Here is a 19,703-nt window from a genome sequence, read left to right on the forward strand (position 1 = left end):
ATGACATTCAATAAGGTGTGGAGCCCATTGACTGCATATGTTGAATTGCAATGAATGTCAGGTATCTCCCTTTTTATAGATTCTTTACACATCCAGGGGGGTGGGGGAGGGGGAGGGGAAGATATTTGAGTTTGCTAAAGATCTATAATATTGTAATAATATATGTATGTACAGTGTAATAGTTATGTGAGGAAGGGAGGGAGAAAAGGATTGGTAATGTATTAATTTTGTGTATTTTAAGTGCGTTATTATGTATAATGCTCATGTTTACTATATTTGTATTGCACTGTCAAAATTTGAAAATCAATACAGAATTTAGACACAAATTGTTGCAAATTAACACCATTAACTGATAGCAGCCAGTTATTGGTGCTAATTGGCTCATTACTCAATTAAATAAACACCCAAATTGGGCATGCACCCGAATTTCTGCACACTAGTTTTAGCGCTATATATAGAATCTGGAGGGCTTATGCATATATCTCGCATTTAAGCAATAACATCTACACCAACTATAAAGCTTGCATAAGTGCTAGCGCCTATCTTTTAAATGCAAATTTAGGCAGTTACAAGAATATTCTATAAGGGAAAGGGGAGAGCACCTATGTTTCTGTATAGAATAGGCTCCTACCTCTGGGGCCCCATTCTATAAAAGACACCTAAAGTTGCCGATCTAGGCACCTAACTTAGGGGTCCTTTTACTAAGGCGTGTTAGCTATTTTAGCACGCGCTAAACGCTAATGCGTCCATTATATTCTGTGGACGTGTGAGCGTTTAGCACGCACTAATATTTAGCGCATGCTAAAACGGCTAGCGCACCTTAGTAAAAGGACTCCTTAATGTATTTTAATTGTCTTAGTCCTCAGAAATGAAAGTATCATTAAAAACAATTAAAAATGATTTAAAAAATTTAATTACCTGGTAGGCTCATAATTCGGTAAGCACCTGCCACTTCGAGGTAGGCGTCTACACTGATGCACCTTCTGGCAAGTAGGCATGGTTAGGGGTAGATTCGGGAGCGGAGTTTTGGTATGGAATGACAGGCGCCACTAGGTGCCTACCTTAGGTGCACTCATTTATCTCATTTGGACTTCAAGTCCAAGTTAAAAGCCCCCTTCTTCGAGACTGCTTTCAACTCCTACCTCCTCTCACCTTGGGTTCTACGTGTATGTTATATCTGTCTGTCCAAGTTAGATTGTAAGCTCTTCTGAGCAGGGACCCTCTATTAAATGTCAAATGTACAGCGCTGCATATACCTTTCAGTGCTATAGAAGTAATAAATAGTAGTAGTAGTATTTAGGCCAAGAAAATCCTGGTCTAGATGGCAGAGCACCTAAGAATTTACTGCTTATCGGAGTATAAGAGTGCTTAGGCAGTGCTAGGTGTGATTCTATTAACGGTGCCTAACAGATGATTGACATCCATGCCAAATGGCACCTAGAAATTAGACGCCATTTATAGAATCGGGGCCTGGGTGCCTAATTAGAAGCGCCCAGTTATAGAATTACCCTCATTATGGAATGATTTATCTGCACTCTGCAGTACAGTAAAATATCAAAAGTGATTTGCAGTATGTTAAACATTTTGTTAAATAGTGTTATACAATGTTTAGAACTTGTTTTGCCTTTTCTAAAGTGAACTCATAAATTCTTTCCTCTTTTATTATATGTACTGTAGTATAATGGAAGTGCAAGACAAGTCATTGCAAATGTTCTGTTTGAATTTATTGCTAAGAAAAAATTTAAGCCTCACAATATCCACAGAATGGTAAAATGCTGCATAGAAGGTGAACATGGTTGTCCTGGGTAAGAAAGCATCATTACTCACACTTGATCTGTTTTGTGTTTCATCCGGCAGTGCAAGACTGAAGCAGAACAATAAGCAAGTTTGCCTTGATCCCAGGTTAAAATGGATTCAGGAATACCTGGAGAAGGCTTTGAACAAGTAAGAAAGAACACAGGACGCACAGCTAAAAAGCACACTGCAAATGAGTGGGCTTTTGTTTAAAGGGTGTCCTTCACCTTATGGACAAAGTGCTCAGTGATGTAAGAGATGAAAGTTAAACTGTGATTCCAGATCCCGTTGTACGGGCAAAAAAAGCCCCGAGCCTTATTGATCATACAATAAGCATAATGCAATAAGGTTTGTTGTAAAAAAGGCATATTATTAGTTGAAGGAAACCACACCCCTTCAAAACTTTCTGTCATAGTATTTCAGTGAAATTATGTAGTTTCTTATTCATGTAGCCTTTTGAAAAAAATCTTAGGGCTCCTTTTACAAAGGTGCGCTAAGCATTATAGTGCGTGTTTAGCATGCGCTAAATCAACGCGTGCACTAACTTCTAATGTGTCCATAGGATAACATGCACGTGCTAGCGTTTAGCGCGTGTTTAGCGTGCGATAATATTTATCACGCGCTAAAAAAGCATAGCGCACCTTAGTAAAAGAGGGGGTTAGTGTATTACCACTTATTTTGCATCTACCCATGCCAGTCCTTAGAGCAGGGGTCTCAAAGTCCACCCTTGAGGGCCGCAATCCAGTCGGGTTTTTTCAGGATTTCCCCAATGAATATGCATGAGATCTATGTGCATGCACTGCTTTCAGTGCATATTCATTGGGGAAATCCTGAAAACCCGACTGGATTGCGGCCCTCAAGGAGGGACTTTGAGATCCCTGGCCTAGAGGTATTTGCACTCTTAAGTGCTATAATCATTCAGCTCAGTACTCATTTAATCCACCAGCACCCCCCTCCCCCAATGTCTGAAATGCTTTCTATTTGTGTTTCGAAACGATTTGAAGTGAAATGTACAATGAGACAGAATGGCAAATCTGCATCATTGTGCAGGACACTGTTGAAAGTCAGATGGAAATGCCTTTGCATCATCTGACGCACGCTGTAACAGCCCTGAACTGCAGGCAGCTGAAGTTCAGTAGGCAGCAGCCGATAAATCAGACCCACAAAAATAATCAGGAATACGCTATGGTAATAACGTAAGCATTCTGTGTTTCCATCTGCTGTGTTAATATCTTAGAAGGAGTCCCCAAACACAGCAGCCTCATTGTGTCTTGAAGATGCCTCTCATTGACACTGACACAGGGTTTCACTTCAGTCAATATGAGTCGCTTACTGTTTCTATTTAGACAGGGTATGTGACATGTCATTGCTAATGGGAGAAGAGCAGAGAATGTCAGTAAATTGGAAACATAGCTTTCAGATCAGAACCATGCAGGGGGGTTTTAACTCAATTGCTCGCTAGCTGGAATTAATTAAAATGGATAAGTTCCAACTAGGACACTAAAAACAATACAGTTTGTGCCTGCAATTTTGTTCACATATGACCTTTTTGTTCAGTTTTTAAATATATAACATCAACACTTAGCAATGCTTTATTCTGCTTCTGCTCTAGGCATTGGGCAGCAATGAAGCTGAAAGAGGGTGGAAGAGTCTGGTGACGGGCATCTGAATTTCAACAATCAGTTCTTTCCGTGAAATCTAACACCCCCCTTTTATAAAGCTGCGTTAGGCTTTTTTATCGCTGGCCGCCGCGACAAAAGCTCCAACACTCATAGAATTCCTATGGGTGACGGAGCTAATACGTGGCTTCATAAAAGGAGGGGCCTGATTTTCATGTGCTTCTGCTTTGCCATTTTTCGAAGTGTCTGTTTGCAGAGCCCAGTGATGCCACTTCAGTGCCTTGACCATTTGTATGACACACCTAGGCCCTCTTTTACTAAGGTGCAATAAGCGTTTTAGCTCGTGTTTAGCGCATGCTAAATCTATGCGCGCTAGCTGCTAATGCTTCCACAGACTAATATGCATGTGTTAGCGTTTAGCGCGTGGTTAGTGCGCACTAATATTTAGCCTGCGCTAAAAAGCATAGCGCACCTTAGTAATAGAAGCCCTAAGCTGCGGTAGAGGTTTCTGCCATCGCCTGGAGCACTAAATGCTGAAACGTTGCTCTGACGCTCCTAGAAAGTCTAAGAGTGTCAGAGCAGTGTCGGGGCATTTAACACGGCTTAGTAAAACGGGTAATAATTCTATAATCGGATATCCCCATTTAAGCGCTTTGCAGCCATATGATAGATGCCTATTCCGAAACAAGTTTCCAAGTTTATTCTGTATATGATATATCGTCTATCAACATGTACCTAGACGGTTTACAATACAAAAAATTTAAAAGAGAATAAAAAATAAAGGAAAAAGGGGAACAATTCTTAAAAAAAATATACAGAAACAGAAAAAATATACAGAAACATACAGAAACAGAAGGATCAGGGGTTAAGAAAGTGTAAAATACATCGAGATAAAATGAATAAAAAAGGGAGGTGAGAGGGCAGGGAGAAAACAAAGGAGGGGGATGACGCTTCTTAAAAGCGGTTCTTGTTCATTACTGCGCATATTGTATACCGTATTTTCACGTAGATTACGCGCACCCGTGTAAAACGCGCACACAGGTATAGCGCGCGGGAAACCGAAATATATGTAAAAAAATTTTTGTAAACCGCGCACACCCGTATACCGCGCATGCTGCCCCTACTCTCCCGTCACCGCCCGACTCTCCTTTTGCCCGCCCCGACTCTCCTAAGGCCACCCCGACTCTCCTTTCGCCTGCCCCAACTCTCCTCTCCCCCTTGAAGTCCTGTCCCCATCCTGAAAACCTGATGCCCCCCCCGACGTCCGATTCACCCCCCCACAGGACCGCTCGCACCACAACCCCGAAGGACCGCTCGCATGCACCCGCACCCCCACCCCGAAGGACCAAACGCACGCACTCCAACCCGCACCCGCACCCCCACCCCGAAGGACCGCACGCACACACTCCCATCCGCACCCGCACCCTGAAGGACCGCTCGCACCCCCACAGCCTCCCGACCCCCCCCCCATCATGTAGAAGCTCCTACCGGTGTCCTGCTGCTTCTTTTTGGCGGTCACAGCCCTTCTGTGAGCCCTGCGCCTGCGCTGCTTCCTCTTCCGGCGGTTCTGCCCTTTCTCTGATGTCAGAGAAAGGGCGGGACCGCCGGAAGAGGAAGCAGCGTAGGTGCAGGGCTCACAGAAGGGCCGGGACCGCCAAGAGGAAGCAGCAGGACACCGGTAGGAGCTTCTACATGATGGGGGGGGGGGTCGGGGGGCTGTGGGGGAGCGAGCGGTCCTTCAGGGTGGGGGTGCGGGTGCAGGTGGGAGTGCGTGCGAGTGGTCCTTCGGGGTGGGGGTGAATCGGACATCGGGGGGAAACTATGTAAAAAAAAAATTTGTACAACGCGCTCACGCGTATAACACGCAAGGTTATGCACGGTTTGTAAAATTGTGTATAACGCGCACGTTATATGCATGAAAATACGGTATTGTCCGTTCTCATGTTAGAAATGTATCACTAAATAGGAAAGTTTTTAGTTTGGTCTTAAATTTGTCCAGAGATTCTTCCAGTCTGAGCTTAGGCACCTAGGTTCCATTATAGAATACTAGTGTAATCCAATATCGGCACATCCCTGTTCAACAGCGCTTGCATAAACAGCATGCCTAAAGACAGCAGGGACACATAACTTATAGTACTCTTTGTTACCTGTGTAAGTGGGAGGCACGCATGTTGCATTCATTCTCCTCCCCTGTGTATGCCCCCCTATGATAATTAGCACGCTAGCCGAAAAGCTACCGCCTGCTCAAAAGGAGGCGGTAGCGGCTAGCACGCACGGCAATTTAGCACACGCTATTCTGCGTGTTAAGGCCCAAGCGCACCTTCATAAAAGGAGCCCTAAATGACTATTTTCAGAATAGTGGTATAGGTACCCTGCTAGAATTTATGCAGGAATGTGAACACATGCATGCCAAATGCTAGTATTCTAGGTATTTACATACATAGGGCCAGATTCTATAAATGACACTGAAAATTCAGCGCTCATTGCTATTCTGTAAAGGGCTCTTTTGGGATGAGTATTCTTAGCACTGAGCATCAAATTCGGCACTCAACTTTGGGGGTGACAACTTATGCCTGCTGAAACCTGGTGCATATCCTGGCATGCAAACTGGGTGCAGATCCCTGCTATTCTATAATACTGTGTGTATTACATTACATTACATTACATTAGGGACTTCTATTCCGCCTATACCTTGCAGTTCAAGGGGGATTACAAAAGAGCTAACTGGACATTTCCAGTGAAGTTTCAACAGTTTTGGTTGTTGTTTTTGTTTGTTTTTTTGGTTACAAGGGAGGAGAGGTAGCTGGATTGATTCCGGAAGAACTTGCAAATTGGATATTAAATTGACTGTTCGTTACTGTGTGATATAACAAATAGATTACAGTGTATCTATTGTGAACGCCTCCCATGGCTTCAAATCTTTTTTGAGTTGCACTTGATCTAATTTAGGCATCCGTTGTTACAAAATAACACCTATCCAAATCAGCACCAAATTATAATTAGGGCCAATGAAATGCTTTTCAGCTTCAATAATGAGATCGTTGCAGCCCATTAATTATTTCAAGGTCCAATCTGGGATCCTTGCTCGAGTTTGGTTGCACAAATTTGGGTGACTTGTATACAGGTTTGCATGTTTTAACCCGTGCAACCGCTTTTGTGAACAAACTGTGCATGTCAGCCTTTTTATTGGGGTCATTTTGCAAACCTCTGGACTGTTTACTCATATTAAAGAGGCGTTTGAAGTTCAGGTTTTGCAGAAAACCTTTCTCTGTATACTGACTGAGCCCACTAACTCGGTTCATAGACAAAATCGCGCGAGACAACGGCGCGCCGACAACTGAGCGCAGACAACTGAGTGCAAGGTTGACGGCGCGCCGAAGAAAAGCACTATTTTAAAGGGTTCCGACAGGGGGGTGTTGGTGGGGAACCCCCTTATTTTACTTAACAGACATCGCGCTGGCGTTGTGGGGGGCTTGGGGGGGTTGTAACCCCCCTCATTATACTTGAAATCAAACTTTTTGCCTGTTTTTTAGGGAAAAAGTTCAGTTTTAAGTATAATGTGGGGGGTTACAACCCCCCAAACCCCCCCACAACACCAGTGCAATGTCTGTTAAGTAAAGTGGGGGGTGGGGTTTCCCCCCCACACCCCTCGTCGGAGCCCTTTAAAATAGTGCTTTTCTTCGGCACGCCGTCAACCTTGCGCTCAGTTGTCTGCGCTCAGTAGTCGGCGCGCCGTTGTCTCGCGCGATTTAGTCCCGTCACCCACTAACTCATGTGCTGCTTATGTTTAACTGCTTTCGTTCACTGTGCTGGAAATAATGAAATTCTTACTGTCTGTTATCCTTAGGTTGCTTGGTCTTTGTCTAACATGTTTTATATTGTTTGCTCTTAAAATGCTAGCATGTAAATTTGTATTTTATTTTTAATCAATTCATTGCTTGCTATGTTTCCATTGTATATAAAAAATAAAAACGGTGTCAAAATCTTAAGAATGTTAACTACTTGAGCGGCGTTTTTCATTCGAAACTGCTGTCCACTTGTAAAGAAATTCACTTGTTTATGTAGCTTTAGTAATTGAAAATAGTCATTTATATATCACACTATATTTTTCTACTTCTTATGGATTTGTAGTGATTGTGATATTCTACGGTGCTTACAAATTAGCAATAAAAAGTCTACTTCCCTCATGCTTCAATAATTCTACACCAAAAGGCAAATGTGTTTATTTATTTTCTCAAAATGCATATTGAGCAGATAAAAAAAACAAAATCAACAAGGAGGAAGGTGAAAAGAACATCAATGTACGTAATATCAAAATCCCATATCCACCCGATCCACAAAAGAAGGGATCCAAGGCACAATTCTAAGAAATTCTATTACAAGTGAAAAAACAAGCTAGATTGACATGGAGGGAAATTCTATAAAAGGTACCTACAGATAGGTGCCAAATAGGTACCTAAATAAATAGGCCTAACCTCCTCTTTTATGAATGGATAGTGTGGGTTTTTGCACCGGCAGCAGTGGTAACTGCTCCGACGCTCATAAGAATTCTATGAGCATCAGAGCAGTTACCGCCGTTGCCTGCGCTAAAACTTGCACTATGCGTTTGTAAAAGAGGGGTAAGTTAGGCACCTAACTTAATTACTATATTGGCTTAAATTATGAGCTTTAATAAGCTCATAATTTTTTTTTAAATTTAATTCTTTATTCATTTTTATAACTTATATCAAGTGGAATAAAAAGTAACATCATTTTAACATAAAAACATCACTTGAAATTCTATAATTATTCATATTCAATATAATTTATCCCATTCCCTCCCTACCCTTCAATATATCATAATATATAAATCATATAATAAAGATTATCCTTTCCTTTCATATCAAACAATGAAAATTCAAAAAATTACCCCTCCCCCATTACTTCATTTATACAAACCAGGAAAATGATAATTATTCATTGCAATAATTTGTTAATGGCCCTCACACATCTTGAAAGTTATTAAAATTCCCTTTCTGAATAGCTAATGTTCTTTCCATTTTATAAATATGACACACTGAATTCCACCATAAGCTCATAATTGAAAAAAATAAATATTTATTGGGTGATAGGTGCCTATCTTCTTAGGGGTGGAGGACTTAGGCATGATTCTCTAAAGTACTTAGGGGCCTTTAATGTATTTATTATATACCACTTATATCCTAAGTGGTTTACATTCAGATACTTTTTCATATTTCCTTATCTGTACTGGCAGGCTCAAACTCTTATCTAATGTACCTGGGCAATGAGGGGATTAAATGACTTGCACAGGGTCACAAGGAGCAGTGAGGGGTTTGAACCCACAACCTCAGGGTGCTAAGGTTGTATCTCCAACCACTGCGCCACACACTCCCACATGAGTGCCCGAGCTGTTACCATGGTGGCCGGCGCTAAAAATGCTAGCGATGGGTTAGTTAGGCAGCATTCTGTAATGGGTGTCTAACTTTAGATGCCTATCTTTTTAGGTACCTAATTACAGAATCTGTCCCATACAGTCTACTACTGTCTAATTCGTATATTGTATATTTCATGGGGTAGAGATCATTGGAAAAGCAAGGACCTGTGAATCTAGAGGTCAGGAACGTATTCAAATGACCTGGCTCATAAAAGATGGTCCTTTGGGAATCAAATTGTAGCACACGTATACAAGAGGAAAATTCAACCAGAAAAGGCCATCTAATTGTTGAACTCTAGAAGTCAACCCACAAAATGGCTGTCTTCTTCTGTATCACTCCAGCAATATATGAGTAAATTTTACAGTTTAAAAATGTAACACTTCTGTTATATAAAAAGATGTCAGTATCCAATCTCTATCAGGAACAAAATAAACAAAGTTAATTCTCAATTTTCACATTCAATAATCTGGGTCACAGTGAGCTCATCAAAAGTAGTATCAGTTCCTGAGGTCACAAACGGAACCACATGTTTTTTAACAAAGAGAGGCAAATAGCATGTCCTTGCAAGTGAAGGACGTGATTGCTCGGGAACATTCATAACAGAGAATGGGAATATGTTTATTTGTAGTTAATCATGGCAATGCATGTTTTCCATTATATTACTTCATTTTATGAAGCAAGCTAGAAAGATTCTCAAGTCCTTTGGGCCTTTGGTTGTTGCTGTTGTTGTTTAACTTTGCTAATAAACTGTCACAACAAGAGAAGAAAATTCAAAACAAGTAACACAGAATAGGGGAGCTGCAGGTACAATCTTAGCCACCTTACTGGGCAGATTAGATGGCCTTCCTGGTGGGAAAATATAAAAATTCTAATTGCAGTAATATTTACCACTAACTAGGAGGAAGTGTAAATATAAAGGAACCTTCAGAATACTCACTTCAGAATGAAACCCGTCTTCAACATGATGAGTTCCCATAATTTACTTACCCCTCCCCCTTTTATGAAGCCATGTTAGGGTTTTTTAGCGCCAGCCACAGCGGTAAAATCTCCAACGCTCATAGGAATTCTATGAGCATTGGAGCTTTTACCACCACGGCCGGTGATAAAAAACCTTAACATGGCTTCATAAAAAAGAGGGGGGGGGGGTAATATTTAAAATGCGAACAAAAACAACCTTTACGACATTTTACTTGCATTTAAAGATAAATATGGGACCGAAGACTGACATGTTGTAGCCTATTTTCATTTTAACTGACCTTCTTGCCCCTAATAAGAACTTTTTTTTTACAGAAAGGGTGGTAGATGCATGGAATAGTCTCCAGGCCGAGGACTATGTCTGAATTCAATAAAGCATGGGGCAGACACATATGGGATCTCTTAGGGAGAGGAGGAGATAGTGGATGCTGCGGATGGACAGATAGGATGGTCACTTGGCCTTTATCTGCACTCATGTTTCTATGTTTCTAATAGGCAGCATTTCCATTAAACATTTCCAGCCTTGAGCTATGCATGAGTCCTCTGTCAGTCTTCCTGCCAGTCAGGGGAGAGGCAACTAGTTCTGGTTCACAGAGTTGTGGCATACTAAGCTAACTGCTTATGTTATAACCTCCCATCTGCATCGGTGCCTCCCTGCCCCTCTCCCCTACCTCCCTTCCCGACAGCGGCAAGAGCATGTTCTCTCACTTTCATGTTGTTCTTCATCCTTCACCACAGCACTACCCAAGGTTTAAGTGCAAAAAGGAGGAGTGCACAGCGGTGAGATCAAAGCACCCTCTTTCCACTGTGAAGGATGAGCAAGTTAGGAAGTCTTTCGGTGCTCATGACCTTCGTGGCCTTGAGCTAGTGACTCAAGGCCTCGAATCAGCCCTGGGTGCAAAGATATCACACTTTCAATTGTGAGGGATAGGCAGCTCTCAAGCAATCTGCCTGTGCCTTGCATTTATATCAGTGGTCTCAAACTTGTGGCCCGGGGGCCACATGCAGCCCTCCAGGTACTATTTTGCGGCCCGCAATCTGTACTAGTGCTGCCCGCTCTTTGCACCGTGCTATAGCGATCCTCAGCATCATGTTCCTCTGCTGCGATCCTGCCCCTGACGTTAAAGGAGGAGCAGGACCGTGGCAGAGGGAACATGCGGAGGCTGATGGCAGCCTGCAAGGAATGTTACAGCACCGGCGATCCTCTCTGCAGGCATAGTAATTAGCTGAAACTAAGACCGGGAGGCCAGGGGAGAAGCTGGAGGATGCTGCAAAGAAAGGGAGAACATGCAGGCCTTTGGGGGGGGGGGGATTTATAAACTATAAAGAGTTTTACCTCATGCAAAATTGTCATTTCTTTAATAAGACACTAACTTTTTTTCCTGCGGCCCTCCAAGAACCTACAAATCCAAAATGTGGCCCTGCAAAGGATTTGAGTTTGAGACCACTGATTTAAATGTTTCTAGGAGAGAGGTTTTATACCTTGAATTTTGTTTGAAATTCATGTTTGATGTGTAATTTTATTTGGTTATTTTGTATGTTGTTTGTACACTGCTTTGAATTAAAGCAGTTTATAAATTTTTTTAAATAAATTCAAGGTGCAATATCATTACACCACCCCCACTCTCATAAGCTCCGGGGTACCTCGGAATTTGAACTTAATCCATTCCAGAACCCCGTTCGAGTTCCAAAACGTTCGAGTTCCAAGACAATTTTTCCCACTGAAAATAATAGAAACTGGATTAATCCGTTCCTTGGTCCCACAAACTCAGATTTTCAAATAAATTTAACACCTCAACCGGCAGAGACAGCAAGATCAGGACCCCACTGGCATAAACAGCAAGATCGGTAACGGCAACTGCAAGCGGTGCTCAGCCCAAAACTTCCCTCTGACGCGAACAGCCTCAGGCGGAAACAGGAAGCTGCGTCAGAGGGGAAGCTTTGGACTGAGCAACGCTTGCAGTTCCCGTACGTTCAGATTCCAAAACAGCGTTCGGATTCCTGGGCAAAATTTAATTTTAAAAAATAGTTCGGATTCCAAGATATTCATGTGTTCTGGGGCGTTCAGATTCCGAATTATGTTTTGTTATGTTATACCAGGTCTTCTATTCTGCCACCACCTTAACAGGGTGGTTTCCATAGACAAAAAAACAGATTAATGTATCTGGGAATTAGAAAGAAGCAAGTGAAACTAGCAAGTCATAACCAAATTTTCAATTAAAATCATAATCAGATAAATTAAATTTTTGAAGGAAAAATGATTTTAAGTATTTTTTTTCTAAACTGTAAATAACTGCAAGATCTCAGTGAAAGAGGCATGTTCCATATGTCTACCATCTGATACTGTATAGATAAGAAAATACATTTTTACCGATTTTAACCCCCCCTCCCCTTTTATAAAAGCGCGGAAGAGATTTTTAGTGCCAGCCAGCATGTTGAATGCTTTGCACTGCTCTGACAGTCAGAGTTCCTATGAGCGTCGGAGCAGCGCATTCAGCGCACTGGCCGGCTCTTTCTCTGACATCAATTCCTGGACCCGTGCCCAGGAAGTGGCGTCAGAGTAAGAGCCGACACCGGCGCGAGCAGCAGGTTGGGGTTGCTGCTCGCGTCGGGAAACGTTAAAGAGGTATGGGGAGCGGGAAGGGACGCGCGCGTGCGGTAGGAGGGGGTGGGGAAGGAGCAGATGGGATGGGGGCAGATAAGAGGGTGGGGGAGGGGCGCCACTGCCCCTGGGGGCCTCTCACCCTCGGTACACCACTGCTCTTCCGCACTTTTGTCAAAGGGGTGCTTGAAATGGTAATGCCTGGGAAGCATGGTAAAAACGGATTATGGATTAAGAGTATAAGAATAGCCATACTGGGTGAAACTAGTGGTCTATCTAGCTCAGAATCTTGCTTCCAACAGTGGTCAATCCAGGCAGAAACCCAAATAGTTCCATTCCAGAGCTGAGATTGTGACATCATAATGCCTCATTCCACCAATGCCTAATAGCCATCCTCATCAGTGATGTCACAATGGCTTGATTGTCCTATACTTGGCTCCATGTAACAGTGTGACTAGACTCATCTTGTATAAAGAATCCTCCCCTGCTAAAATTTTGCAGACCTTAAGGTGCTCTCTTGCCGCAACAGGCAGCCAACCGTAGCCAAAGAAACATTGATTACAAGCTATATAATTATTTATTTATTTAATTTGTTTTCTATTCCGCTGTCCCAAAAGAGCTCCGAACAGTTTGCAGGTTAAACATACATAGTATACAGTTAACAGGTTACGATTTTCACTGGATTTGCCATAATTTCAGTACAAGTTTACGATATAAGTTTTTATCCTAACTTGACACACATACTAGGGGTCTAATACCGATATACAGGTTACAAGTTACCATAGTTAGTGCATGAATTGGCATGCACTGTCATGCCAGCGTGGTAATGGACACCACATGTGTGTAGTAACCATCCGCCCAAATTCACGTACTGCCTGCATAGCACGTTAGTGAATGCCCCCCCCTCCCACCCCCAGCTTTCATAAGAAGGCAAGCTGGCCTTTTTGAATACTGTATTTTATTATTCAGAAATAAACACATCATGACACGGACAGAAAGAACGCCATCCTAGACCATGATAAACAGGAAAAATAGCGGGTGGTATTGCTTATCTAAGTTTTCCATCCACTTTTTTTGCCTTTGGGGGAATCCATTGATAAATCACAGCCGGGATGATCTTGGTGCAGGTCAAGTTATAGCGACACAAATCTAGCTCAAGTTTACCAGATGAGAGTAAATTTATCCCAGATGTCAGCAGGTTCTGGATGAGTCTCTTACATTTCACCCTGGGTTTAATGTGCACCCCTAATTCAGGACTGCTTGAGCCTGGAAGAGTGTGTGAGAAATGGATGCATGTTCTATATGTCTTTTCAGCCCTCACCACTTAACCACTGTCAGGCATAGGATGCTGGGCTAAATGAATCTTTGGTCTATGCCCACATGTGCTACTTTATGGGCTCCTTTTATTAAGCTGCGATAGCGTTTTTAGCGCGCACTAAACCCGCGCTATGCGTCTAGAACTAATGCCAGCTCCCATGCTGGCATTAGCGTCTATTGTGTGCGGCAATTCTGTGCGCGCTAAAAACCGCTATTGCAGCTTAGTTAAAGGAGCCCTATATGTTTTAAGCAAAAAAACAAAAACAAACCCACAACCCACAGACACACACAAATAAACAACCCGCACCTCAAAACCCCATCTTGCCTTTTAGATCCGCATGCTTATTTTTCTGTTTCTTACTGGGAAATGCGTAGTTATTAGTAAATAAAGTCATTAGGAAATGGAATAAGATACAGGAAAAGATTTTAGTGCATAATCATTCATAGCAACTTTATGTGGATTGCAGCTGTTGTACCAAATGGGAAACAGAAATTTGGCAGGTTCTTGCTCTGCCTAAGCTTACTAACCATCGTATCAGTTCTCTAAACATCTAAACAGGGGAGACAGGCCTAGAATAAACAGGGACATGGGAGAGGAGAAAGAGTTGCTTTGTTTCACTCTCTTCCTGTAATTTCAGTGACAATGACATTCCAAATCATTCTTAACCCTGAAATGTTTGACTTCATCAAGTTATTATAAATATAAAATATACTATTTAAGAACTGGGGAAAAATCAAGAGATGGGAACCAGACCAAAATTATGCCCCTGCAAAATTTGATGGATCTGATTTTCTTAGTGACAAAATTATTGCAAATTGGTGTTAGACTGCACTGTTCTTTAAAAGGCCCATTTCCTAAGCTGTGTTAAGTGCCGAATGCAGGAAAAATAGCCTAATTCAGGACACACTAAAGCGTTCTGCATCATTTTTGCCATCTGTGCATGCTAAGTATACGCTATTTATTTTTTTGCACTTTTTGGAGAGGCAGAGAATGGGCATGGGCTAGTGCACTGACATTACATCAAGCTAACTGATTAGGTGGTAAAGTCTCCTGTGGTAATTGTTTTTTTTTTTTTTTTTTTAATTATCTTTATTAACAATTGCAAAGGAACAAACAACCAAACATTGGCACACAGCCCCCCCCCAAAAAAATATTATTTATTAATTTTTTTATTATAGAAAATGCCTGAATTTAAGCCCATACTAAAAATGGGCTTACTCCTGGATTCTATATATGGTACCCAGAATAGCTTGCACAACTTTGGGCATGTTCCCTTTAAGCTCTTTTGAGCAGGGGTTGCCTCTTCTATGTTTTGATGTACAGCACTATGGGCTTCTTTTACCAAGCTGCGATAGCAGTTTTAGCGCGCGCTTAGCTAGACCTTAACGTGCTAGACCTTAACGCCAGCATTGAACTGGCATTAGTTCTAGCCGTGTAGCGCTGGTTTAGCGCGCGCTAAAATTTTGCGTGCGCTAAAAACGCTATCGCAGCTTAGTAAAAGGAGCCCTATATATGTCTAGTAGTGCTTTAGATATTATTATTAGTAGTAATAGTAGTAGTAAGTTTGCATAAATTAATTGAGTTCAAACGTCTTGGCATACAATACTTTACCCCACAAAATATTCAATATATAGATAACTTTTCATTCATAACGCAAAATAAGCATACGGCGGTGATACTCAATGCTCAAATACTTTGATAGCATTGAGATTTAAATACCCACCTCCTCATGAGCCCTTATTCAAATCAATCCCACTTTACTTAGACGTGTAAGCAATTTAATCCAAACTTATCTTAAAGGCTGTTTTTGTGCGTCGGCCAACATGTTTCGCGGCAATTCTTATGTTCACATTCAGGTACTTTATCATATTTCCCTATCTGTCCCGGTGGGCTCAAACTCTTTCTAGTGTACCTTGGCCAATGAGAAGATTAATTGACTTGCCCAGGGTCACAGGAGCAGCAAAGGATTTGAACTCACAACCTCATGATGCTGAGGCTGTAGTTCTAATCCCTGTGCCACACACTCCTATAGCTATTTCTCACTCTTTATTTTATTTCAAGGACACATTTGCCTTCTGCACTTGTATTTTGGTATTGAATAGACACAAAGTTAAAATGTAGATCTATTTATGGAAGATGTACTGTACAATTGCAAATACAATACTATTATGCCTTTGGGAAAATTTGAGTTAGTCTTGTGCTACTGTTGATAAGTTCTGTTCATATTTTACCCCTCCCCCACCCTTTTACAAAACCGTAACAGCAACGGTGGTAACAGCTCTGACGCTCATAGGAATTCTATGAGCGTCGGAGCTGCTACCGCCTCAGCTGGCGCTATAAACCACGCTACGGTTTTGTAAAAGGTGGGGGGAGGGGGGTTAGTGACATAGGCTGTCATCATATTTAATTTCTTCGTTTGCAAATAACATGTAGGGCAAATGTTCAAGCCCTTGCTTCTTAAAGAGGAATCTCACGTTCAGAAATAAAGGGGAATCCTTGGGATTCATTTGATTCAGATGATAAATTAACGATTTAAAATATTTTAGTATCAAGTGTACAATGAGGAATACTGTAATTTTTTGAAAGTGGGAAGCAGTATACACCGAGCTATTCTTCTGCCATCATGTGATATCTTGCCTGTTCTTGGTTATTAATAAAACTTGCACTGTACGGATAAATATGGAAAATTGTAATTGATAAAACTGTATTTTAGTATTAGACACCCTAGTATGTGTCAAATTAGGATAAAAAACTAAGGCCTTATTTTACTAAGGTGCGCTAACCGATAAGCGTGCGCTAATCGATTTAGTGCATGCTAAATACTAACGTGTGCATGTTAGTCTATGGATGCATTAGCATTTAGTATGCGCTAATTCGATTAGCGCACCTTAGTAAAAGAGGGGGTAAATTGTACTTAAATTTTGGCAAGTCCAGTGCAAATCGTAACCTGTTAACTGTATATTATGTATGTTTAACCTGTCGCCCGTTCTGAGCTCTATGTAGAAAACAAATTAAATAAATAAATACTATAAATGGCGCTGCTAGTTGGTTCTTGTTGGGCACCCTAACAGTGCCATTTTTAATTGGTTCAATTGCCTTTAATCAATATAATTGACTGCATCATTTAAAAGCAATTAAAATCTCATTATAAAAAAAAAGAGACGGCGCCTCCGCAAATGGTGCCAGAACCGCGACGACGGAGGCACCTGCTTTAACAACTCCAGACAAGGAACCTAACGGAATTTCACTTTGTTCTTCATTAACAGGAAGTTCAAGAATTAAGAGACAAGCGTGCTAAGCTGGCTGAAGGAGCAGAAAGCAGAGATTGAGTATTAGGGCATGCATTCCGCTGTTTTCATGCAGCGCGAGACACCTGTGTATGCATTTTCAAAAGCTTTCTTTTATTGCACAAAATGGCTTGCTTTCACAGGACTATTTTATAGAGTAAGAGAAGTTTTCTAAAAATCCTTTTCTAAGATGTTTATCCAAATAGCACTGGTTGTCAATGTAAATTTAGACCCGTGAGGGTTTTTTTTTTTTTTTTTTTTTTGATGCGTTGTAATGTCTTCCATGATGACCCCTCTTTCTGGTGCACAGTGACATCTACTGTTGGTGCCAGGAAGCATTTGATAGGAAGGTATGAGCCATGAAGTGCTAGGGCCTTGACTTATAGTTTGTGTTCTAAAATCCTACATGAGCTGCAGTAATGTCTCATCATGTACAGATAAAATATTCCAACAAGACTAAACATTATTTTGGAAAGTGGAGCACCAAGGCAAATTACACATGTGTGCCTGCTTTATACCCATGGCATTGTAAATTACTTGATTTCCAGTGAGTATAGAGACTTACAAAAATCAGATATTCAATGAATGATACTCCTATGAATTGTGTAAATGAAAATAGCACAGAAAATCACTCCTGTTAGCTTCACAAATCACTTGATTTGATAAGAAAAAGCACAGAGAATAAAGCAGTGCTATTGTAGTACATATAGCCTTGCTAAAAATGGTGGAAAATACTCCAATAGTACAATAGAATGAGGTTCCGTTGAAGCACTAAGGGGTCCTTTTATCAAGCTGCGGCAGGCGTTAGTTGTTTAGCCGGCTGCAGGGGTTAGCGCGTGATGAAATGTCCGACGCGCTAACTAACCCCGCTAGCGTGGCTTGATAAAAGGACCCCTAAGTGAACCTGCTGATACTTACTGCTGGAGAAACCTCAGGCTGGCTATTAAAGGCAGCCATAGGAAGCATGTAGAATGCAAGATTTGTTACATGAAGGACTTCTTGGTGATGTTACAAGCAATAACATCCTTCTAAAGCTTACACAAAGGATATTGTTGTTTCTGAATAAATTTATTTTACTAGAAATTTGTTACTTCATGTGTTTCTGAAGTACAAAATCCAATCACAGCGCATGTCATGTTTTCATGGCTAGTCCCAGTGCTAATGGCGTTCATGCCTTCTGTTGGCAGCTGGGTATAGACTCAATCCTAGCAACCATCATCCTACTTCAAGTCTGAGAAAGTCTGAGGATTTTTCATGATCCGTGGGAAAAAAATATTGCAGATTATTTTTTCTGTTGGTCTTGAGCAACACAATGAGATCCATGGCAGATATTATGGGGGAGGGGGGGGAGGTCTGACAACAGATTCTTGTAAATTCACCATGGATTTTGCTAGTAAGAGTCCCTTTTCTTTTATCTAACGCCCTCAACATTCATAGGTCAAATTAACAAGCTTGCAAAGTTTTGTAGGCTTTAAAAATTAGGCTGTGAACCTCATCAAGACAATCACACATGCTTAATAAGGACACAGCCATCTTGACATCTTAAAGAGAGTAAGGATCTTGGTTGCTGGCAAATAGAAAATATGTATGATTGTTTAGTCACCAAGAGTAATATGAGAACCTTCCATATACATTTGAGAAAATGTACTTTTCTATTTGTAAACACTAAGTACTTGTCAAGTGTTTTCTATTTAAAAAAAAAAAAAGCAATACTGACTTAATTGAATTGTAAAACAGCTATAAAAAAAAGTCCCTCAAAGCTGAAAAACCTCCAATCACTCAGCTGCTTTTTATCCATTTTAGTTGAGAAACAAAAATACTGTATATCCACATTCTTTTTGAAGAACTATTGAAAGTTGAAATTTTATATTTGAGACCACTTTCCATTCAGATGTAACTATATCACATATTCATGTATGCTTGCTCAATTTTTTTATTGCTCGCAAGTATGAAAAGCACAGAAAGTTTTACCTGTGCACTGAGCTAAATCATTTTGCTGAAGAAGTGATTGTTGGATGTTTGTTAAATGCAAGATGAATGAGGGGATTCTCAAATTAAATTAAATTTTCAGTTTGCTTGCTAGAAATGTGGGAAGCCATAGTCAGGTGAAGGGCAAGTCTATAAAATACACACTAATGTGTTCACCCTGATTATACACATAGGCCCAAATTCTCAAAGTAAGTTAGGGGGTGGTAGGTGCCTTCCTGCCACCTAACTTAAGTAGTTTAATTGGTGATGATGCAGTAATTGTTTAAAACCATTTAAAATCTAAATAAAAAGAAATGATGGCAGTCAACTCTCATCCATAGAGATGCCTACTGGTGCCTATATCTAAATAGGTGTGGTTGACATAGGTGCCTCAATGATGCAATTCTCATTAAAAGTAGGTGTTGGAAATCTAGACCTGTAAAACCTTGACGTACATTTCTGTCACCTTCTTTTGACATGGCTACGATTCTCTATATGGCACCGTCGCCTGCTTGACATGTAATCAGCACCACTTTTCTAAGCAACCACTGCTAACAGTGCCATTTAGAGAATCCGGCCCATAATTCTTTAGAAAAATAGCATATATGCTTGGATGTATGTACAGTAAATGCCAAAATTCCACCTAAGCACATATCTTATGTAGCTTTATTTTATAGGTAGGTGTACACATAGGTCAGTGGTCTC

At 41.1% G+C, this 19,703-nt stretch overlaps 1 protein-coding gene across 1 annotated transcript in view; it reads left to right on the forward strand.

Moving 5' to 3' along the window:
* CXCL12 (C-X-C motif chemokine ligand 12) overlaps positions 1-18,782 on the forward strand; it is a 50,937-nt gene extending 32,155 nt beyond the window's left edge. The window contains exons 3-4 of the mRNA XM_033943710.1: positions 1,858-1,944; positions 17,010-18,782. Coding sequence (XP_033799601.1) covers positions 1,858-1,944; positions 17,010-17,025 — 103 coding nt within the window. The 3' untranslated portion in view covers positions 17,026-18,782. The remainder of the gene's footprint in view (positions 1-1,857; positions 1,945-17,009) is intronic.
* Positions 18,783-19,703: the final 921 nt, after the last annotated feature.

This window comes from Geotrypetes seraphini, chromosome 4 (assembly GCF_902459505.1).
Source record: "Geotrypetes seraphini chromosome 4, aGeoSer1.1, whole genome shotgun sequence".
Classification (NCBI taxonomy): Eukaryota; Metazoa; Chordata; class Amphibia; order Gymnophiona; family Dermophiidae; genus Geotrypetes; species Geotrypetes seraphini.